Consider the following 8,401-nt stretch of genomic DNA (forward strand, 5'->3'; position numbering starts at 1 on the left):
TAGAGTGTACGCCCATCATGCATGAACCTTAGGTTCAATCTCCAATAACACACACACACCAAAAAAAAAAAAAAAATGGAGGGGGGGGGTTTTGTTTTCAGGGACCATTAAAACCTCTGAAAACCAGGTCCTCAAGTTCCCTGCTGTGGTCAAGACCAGCCTGGTCTACAAGAGCTAGTTCCAGGACAGGTTCCAAAACCACAGAGAAACCCTGTCTCGAAAAAAAAAAAAAAAAAATGGAGGGGGCTGCAGGTAAGAGCACTGGTTGCTCTTTCAGAGGTCCTGAGTTCAGTTCTCAGTAATCACATGGTGGCTCACAACCATCTGTAGTGAGATCTGGCGCCCTCTTCTGGCCTGCAGGCACACATACAGCAGAACACCGTATACATAATAAATAAATCTTTTTTAAAGAATCTGGAGGGGTGTACAATTCAGCTCATAGAATTCAGGGATTTACTGAATTAATGACTACACATTTGCCTTTTAATAGAACCGGCAGAGTGAGTCTCCGGAGTCATGCCGCCACTACGGTTCCAGCAGCAACACAGCAAGTGAGCATTCCAGCTCCCTGGCGACACTCGCAACTGGCAGCCATTACATTGGGAACAGCCTTGCATCTTATTGTGGATTTTTTTTTAATTATTATTTTTGAGACAGGGCTTCATGTAGCTGAGGCTGCTCTGAACTCCTGGTTGACGCCTGCCTTATTCCAGCTCTAGTTGGGGCTTTTTGTGTCCTAGGAAGCCTTTGTAAAACATTTCCCGTACACTTATTTATTATTTATTTGTTCATGGCTATACTGGGGGGATGGAATTCAGGACCTCATGCACACTTAGGCAACCGCTCTCTGACCGAGCTGTGTCACAGATAACGGAATTTCCGATAGTCTCAGCTAAAGCTTTATCCTTTCGGTTTTGATGTTTTTAGCTTCAGAAAGTCAACAGTTCTGAGGGAGGGCGTGCTCACCTCACAGGTTCAGTGTGAGGCGTGCAGGCTGATAGCCTCATCCACTGTCACAGGGGAACTAGGTGGCTTAGCCTAACAGAGCGCTTGACCACTGGGCCGGTCTCTGACATTTCACTGTAAATCTGATTGGAATGTCCCAGGACAGGAAAAAAGACCCCACTCGATCTCAACGGTGCAGAGAAACAAAACACACATGGCATCCTTCACCCAATGCAGCTCAAACAAAGCAACCAACACAAAATGCCAGCTGATGTTATCCCGTGTTGGTGAAGGGCTGGAAAACAGACACGTCCCCGTGCAGAGCGAGGATGCTCGCGTCGTATGCAGGTCGGTTAGTGGTAGTATCTGTCAGATCATAAACAGGGACTTCATCAGTTTCTATTTCAGCCATGCTGGAGACTGAACTCCGGACCTCTTTCATGCTAGGCAAGCACTATATCCCCAGCCCTAAATGTACAGTACGTTCAGTGAAGTGTTGCAGAGGAAGTTTAGTTTTAGGGTATTTTAGTCACTGTTGGTGACAGTGTTTCCGGCTAACAATCCTACCCAAGAAACACGTTGCCTTGTGTGTTGAGATGTGACATGCTCAGGCTCAGGGACACAGCAGTGCCACCTGTAGCCATCACCCCAGACAGACACACATCAGGGCCTCTGCCTTGCGTGTATATGATGAATGCCGGTGAGGGAGGGAGGAGGCCATGGCGTACACATGGGGGTCGGGGGTCAGAGGTCAGAGGACAACTTTCAGGAGTTGGTTCTCTCCCTCTACCGTGTGCGTCCTGGGATTGCACTCAAGTCTTGGTGGCAAGTGTCTTTGCATACTGAGATAGTTCACTGGCTCCTCTATGTTTCCTAATAACCAGGGTCTTGTTTTGCTCGTGACCCTTCCGCGGAATGAATGCAGTTTTCTCCTGAGGTGCGGACGTCCTCTGTGCTTGGGAGGCAGAGGACGGAACTGAGAATTTGAGGCCAGTGTTGCTACGGAACTGAGAATTTGAGGCCAGTGTTGCTACAGAACAGAGCAAGAGAGAGAAATGTTCCTCTGATACTTGCAGTAGAGGCATCAAAATATTCTGAAAAAAGAAAAGGGGGGGGGATAGCTGAGAACCATTGGGCCTTAATACTGTAGGTCAGTGCCTGAGTGCTGGGGGCTGGTCTCTGGGAGACCTCCACTGGGCTCTGAAGCTGAGCAGGTGCACCGAAGCTAGTGACCGCCCGACGATCAAAAGCCACCTTCAGGCCTGGGGGAGGGGGCTGCAGATGGAGCTGCCCCACCAAAGCAGCTCTGAGAGGCCTGGCCCTTTTTGTAAGCTGGCATCTGGGAAGTGTGAATGGCAGGGGGTGGGGAGAGAGGGGGCCACAAGGGGAGCAAGAACAGAGGTGGTTGCTAGGAGACAGTTTGAAAAGTTTCAGCACTAGCTTGGAATTCAGTAGCAACCACTGATCTCATGCCAGGCTGTGGGGAGAGGGGACCTGGGCTGATTCTGGCATCAGACCTGAGCCTGGGTGACTGTCAGTATCAGGGTTGCCAGGGACAGGGAAGCGGGAGATAGACACTGTGACCAACTGAGAAACAAAGGAATACAGAATTCCAGGGGTCTGGTACGCTCTTCATCACACGGAAATATGGTTAAAGAGGAGTGTGTATGTCAGCGGGCTCCATCCAGCCTGCTGCCTTGTTTCTTTTTGGTTGCTGTTGTTTGTTTTGTTTTTTTATTCCCCTGGGGATTTTAAGCTGAGAAATGCTTTTCCATTTATATTTATTTTCGTGTGGAGACAGGGTCTCAAAGTATCCCAGGCTAGCCTTGCACTTACTATGTAGCCAGCTGGAAATCTGATTCCCCTGCCTCCACCTCCAGAGTACAATGACTGAAATCACAGGCAATGTGGCATCACAGCCGGTTTAGGGAGTGCTGGGGAATTGAACCCAGGACTTTGTGCATGCTAGGCAAGTAAGTACCAATTGAACTACACCCTCAAAATGACTGAAAATAAATAAATGATAGATAAATAAATAAAAGGCGGTGATCATTGTGGCAGGTACAAATGCTAAGAAATGTCAATTCCAGTGTCCACACATGGCATGTCAATGGAACACAGACGTAGCCACTGGTTACTCATGGCCCACGGTGCGTTCACACTGTAGAGGCAACTTGAGGAGACGTAGCGGAAGCTGTGTGGCCACAGCAGATGGTATCTGCCATCTGTTCCTGACCAGGAAACATATGGTGACCCCTGGAGTCAAAGACTGTAATGGAAGGCTCCCTCCATGAGCAATTACAGAATCTGGGACTACAACAATGGTAACACAAAAGAGTTATTGAGCGTGTCCTCTAGGTTGGTGACTGCAATAGAAAGGCTGGTCTCTCTCTCTGTGCACTGCAGTTCTGTTCCCAGCAGACAAGGTATGGGGGGCGGGGGGAGCCAAGCGTCCACCAGCAAGCACCGTCTGTGTATACGGAACGCGAGTCAGCCATAGTAGCTGTCACCTGTGACAACACAGAAGGACCTGAAGGACATTAGGCTAAGGGAAAGGAGCCAGGCACAGAAAGACACACACTGCCCAGTCTCCCTTATGTGTGGAATAAAGAAGTTGACCTCACAGCGATGAGGCTGGAGCCAGGAGGGGAAGAAAGGTCACGCGGCGAGTACCACGTGACTCAGAGAGGAGAACACGTTCTGCCTTGCTACAGCACACTTTGGCTACAGTTCAGAGCAGGTTGTGTGAAAGAATGGCTAAAAGAAACTGGACCTAGGGCAGGCTGGGGCTAGAGGATTATGCATGAATTTGAGGCTAGTCTGGTCTGCGTGGTGACTGTCAGGCTAGCCAGGGCTCCATGGCCAGACCCCATCTGAGACAAAACAACAGAACCAGCCAGCAGCCAACAGAATGGCAGACGAGCAGAGTCTGCATGGTGCTCTTCGACAGTGGCTCTTGGCCTTCCTAGCACTGTGACCCTTTGGTACAGTTCCTCATCTTGGGGTGGCCCCCAACCACACAGTTGTTTTCATTACTACTTCATAACTGTAATTTTGCTACTGTTATGAATTGTAGTTTAAATATATGTGCTTTTTGAGGGTCTGAGGTGACTCCTACGAAATTGACATTTGACCTCCAAAGGAGTCACAACCCACAAATACAAAATATACTGGTCTATGAAGTAGATATATCAGCCATTAGCATCTGTGACCATGACACACTGCACAGCTACCTACATATGATACTGTCCACCTGTATGAGTACAATTAACTACGTGTCAATTTTTTTAAAAAGTATAAGTGTATAGTGGCACACCTTTAATCCCAGCACTCTGAAGGCAGAGGCAGGTGGGTGTCTGGGAGTTCAAGGCCAGCCTGGTCTACAGAATGAGATCCAGGAGAGCAAGTGAGACCCTGTCTCAAACAACAACAAACAACAAACAGGAAGAACTACCTTGCTGAGGTTACAGAGACAGGATTAACACCCTAGCAGAGGTCACGGCTGCTGAAGTGTGTACTGCTATTAAAGAATCCAGCCGCATCAAACCTTACATGGTGCAACGCTGTGTCCCGTGCTCTTGTCTAAACATTCTGATTGGCTCAGCAAGAAGGCCTCCCTTCCTGTCTGGAGTAAGTCTTCAGCATTGCTGGACAGCTCTGTCCTCCTTTTAAATATGGGGAGACGGCTGGCTGAGCGAGCAGTTTTGATGCTCGCTACCCTCGAAGGCAGAGAGAATTCACTGACTCAGATCCATTCCGACCTCTTGGCTTCAGAGGCAGAAACTTGATTTTCCCAGCTAAGCAACAGTGCTCACTCCTCAATCTCCCTCACAGGGGGAGTGGGGTAGGCAAGGAGAAGCAAAAGGAAGCTGCTGAATGTGACTTGAAGAAGAATTCCTGGCTGTGAGATACACAAGCATATTCATCTCTAATCCTTCAGGATGGACAATTGTCTCAATGGTGAGGTCTCAGTAAAGACAGCAAACCAGAGAGAGAGAAGGAGCCTGAGTTTCCAGTAACACCATGGAGCTTGGGGATTGGATTGTTTCCTCCTTGTTCTTAAGCAACAAAGGGACAACTTCAACAATTTCCTTCTTCTTCTTGTCATGCTGGGAATTGAACTTAGGACCTGTGTGTGCTCGGCAAACCTATCATTTCTTCCGTCTCTTCCTAGTAACCAAGTGCAATTCTTACTTTACAATACACAATTTATAGCAAATGATTCAAATTTAAAATCTATAGTAGAGCTTAAATTTTCTTTCTCTGTAACTCAGACTTTCCTCGAACTCACAGCAATCCTTCTAGCATCCCAAGTGCTGGGATCACAGATGTGAGCCACCATGCCTAGTTTTATTTATTTATTTATTTTTTAGCCCAAATACATGTCAGCACACCAAAACAAACAATAACATCAGGCAGGAACAACGCATGGGAGATTTATGGAACATAAACTGTGAAAGGGTTTTAGGTACCACTGTGCCAAACGAGCCTTGTTGCCTGCAGAGACTGTAAGCACAGGTCCTTGATGCTCCCAGCGGGACCTTCGCTCGGCTGCCCTGAGGTCAGGGATCTCCGTACTAACCCCGAGGGTGCATTCACTTACCAGCTGCCCTCCAGGGTCTGGGAGCCACTTCTCCCCTCCTGCCTCTTCTCCAGCTCCACAGCTGTCTGTTCCAGCAAGGCAGACACAGTATCCTGAGAGACAGAGGCCACCAGGTCAGCAGGGGCTCCGGGTGCCACCTTACTTACCTCTCAGACATGTACCCCTCCTAGAGAACACAGGGTAAAGCCCAAAGGTTGGAGCAATCAAGCATCTGGCCCATGGTCACCCACACGTGGGAACTATTGTTTTGGTTTCACTGGCCAGTCTGCATCTCTCTCTGTGTGTGGATCTACTTAGCAGAATTAGCTTAGCAGTGAAGGGAAAACATTAGGGCTCTGATTGGAGGAGATCAGAGAGCTGTGTGCCAGAGTCTTTGTGTCCCATGAACCATCAATGACACAGCAGTGCAGTAAGGGTCTAGAGAGAGGTAAGCACTGTGTGCTGTGTGTCTGGAGACAATGACTCAGTGGCAAGTGGGAGACTGAAGACGTGGAGGGCTTCCAGGAGAAGGAACCGAGTGGTGCCATTACTGAGGAGGAGGGTGTGACTTGAGAGAATTATTGAATCTCTCCGGCCCCCATTTTCTCCCAGCGAGCACTAGGAAAGTCCTTATGGAGATTATTTCTGATGATCTAGGCACAGAAGAGTCGCCTAGCAAACAGTATTCAGTAGACAGCCCCTGACATCTGAGCAAACACAAGCCGTGGCTTTCTGATCACATGGTTAATTTACCACCATTTTCAGCCAGGGGTCAGGGTGGAGGTTGCAAGGCTACGAAACTCCTGATGAGTTCTTTGGGGAAGGAAAGAAAGAGCTAAAGGCAAGGACCATGGCAGGTGGTTTGCTCACATATAGCAGCTCACTGAACCACACAGCCATCACGCTCTGCAGAGAGAAGCCAGGAGCTGGGGGCGGCTTTTTGGATGCATTGTCTTTTTTGGTTTTGGTTTAGAGACAGGGTCTCTTTGCATAACCCTGGTTGGCCTAGAACCTGCTTTGTAGAGCAGGCTGGCCTCAAACTTTCAACGATCTTCCTGTTTCTGCCTCCTCATGCTGGATTATAGGCACGCCAGAGATGGTACAGGGATGTTTTCCAACAATTAGCGCTAAAACATATTTTCAAACCAAAGCAAGGAAAACATTTTCAAGTAACTCAAAACCAGCTGCCATTTACCCAGCCCTTGCAAGAAGCACTCACTAGATCCATTTCTTTAAAGTTTCTCAACAACCTATCTCAAACTCCTTACTAGACACCAAAACAAAACAAAACAGACAAACAAAATGGAGGCTCAGAGAGGTGACATGCTATTGCCAAGCCAGAAAGAGCCAATTCTGAACAGCCTTCCTTAAACTTCCTCTGGTCTCAGGTTCTCCAGAAAGAACTATGGTCTCAATCTCCCAGCTTTCTCCTTCCTTCTGTATTTCTTTTATTCAGGATCTCACTTGTGTTAGCCTGGCCTCATCACTGAACCACGAACACTTTGAAAAAACTTCAAGTTTTGTTGTTGTTGTTGTTGTAGTTTTTTTAAATCAGAGAAGCAATATAAGGCACAGCAGAATATAGAAGAAGAAAATAAAAACCCTCAAGGAGCTGGGTCGTGACCACTCAGGGGAGACCGTTCCTGGATGGCCCTCTCTTCCCCATGTTTCTGCTTCCTCCTACCCAGGGCTCCTCTCCTCCACCACTGCAAGCTGGGATCTGGTTCATCAGGTGCTGCAGGGGTGGGGCTGGAAGTGCCCACTTAGCCCACTCACCATGTGGTCGGGCCCTGTAGCTCCTGCTGGTTGAGGTTCCCTGCACTGTTTCTTCAAGTATTTGTAGCTCAGTAGGTTGTACCAGCGTGTTGACCTCTCCCCAGACCGGCAGACCTCAGCCAGGCTGATCTGGGCGCCTCCCTGTTAGGGACAGACAATGAGAAACGTATGAATATGCCAGCTAGTAAAGACAACATGGAAAACAGCAGTCCCCGTGAGATAGGGGCGGAGCCTCCTAACAGGGTTTCACTATGCTGTCCCGGCAGGTCTCGTGTGAACTTAAACCCCTCACGTAGCTGGGACTAGGGGTATGTCACCATACCTATTTATACACCCCATCCCCTCCCTTTTTAAGAGACCTTGAATTCACTTCGTCCCCTACCCTAGTCCTGAACTCAGCCTCCTGAATGCTAATTTTACAGCCATTATGCCACCAGATTCAGCTTCTATGAATGTATATATCTAATGTCTTCTGACACACTCTTCACATGGCCGAGGCTGGCCTCAAACTTGCTGTACAGCTCAAGATGACTTTGAACTTCTGATCCTTCTGTCTCCGCCTCCCTAGAGTTAGGACTATGGGTATGTGCTACCAGACTCACATGCGGCCCATTTTTAAAAACTGGTTACTTCAATTTTGATTGTTGATCCTTCTCCTGCCCTGAGCTGGGTTAGGTTCTGGCTTGAATACTAAGGACGACAAGGGTCCCTACACAGCCCCATTTCCTAGCAGTTAAGAGTCCCAAGGAGCAAAACACTGAACAGGCAATTACAAAAGAGGTTGTTTTACAATCCTTATGGGAGGACTTTGCCAGCATCTCGCAAAATATGGATACATTTTACCCCGTGGCTTGGGAATCACACGTGTAGACATCTATCATGTACTAAACGACCCATGAACAGAAACCTTCATTTTGGCTTTCTTTGCAATAGTACAAAAAAGTTGCTATGTAGTTGAGACTGGCCTTGAATTACTAATCCTCCTGACCCCAACTTTCTGGGATTATAGGTGCTCATACAGATGCAAAACCAACCAACCAACCAACCAACCAACCAACCACACACACACACACACACACACACACACACACACACACA

General features: G+C 48.1%; 1 protein-coding gene across 1 annotated transcript in view; it reads right to left on the minus strand.

Moving 5' to 3' along the window:
* Window positions 1-8,401, minus strand: part of Wwc1 (WW and C2 domain containing 1) — a 161,629-nt gene that overhangs the window by 16,460 nt on the left and 136,768 nt on the right. The window contains exons 16-17 of the mRNA XM_005350397.3: window positions 7,304-7,444; window positions 5,549-5,640 (exon numbers count right to left, since the gene is read on the minus strand). Coding sequence (XP_005350454.1) covers window positions 5,549-5,640; window positions 7,304-7,444 — 233 coding nt within the window. The remainder of the gene's footprint in view (window positions 1-5,548; window positions 5,641-7,303; window positions 7,445-8,401) is intronic.

Source organism: Microtus ochrogaster, chromosome 7 (assembly GCF_000317375.1).
Source record: "Microtus ochrogaster isolate Prairie Vole_2 chromosome 7, MicOch1.0, whole genome shotgun sequence".
Lineage (NCBI taxonomy): Eukaryota > Metazoa > Chordata > Mammalia > Rodentia > Cricetidae > Microtus > Microtus ochrogaster.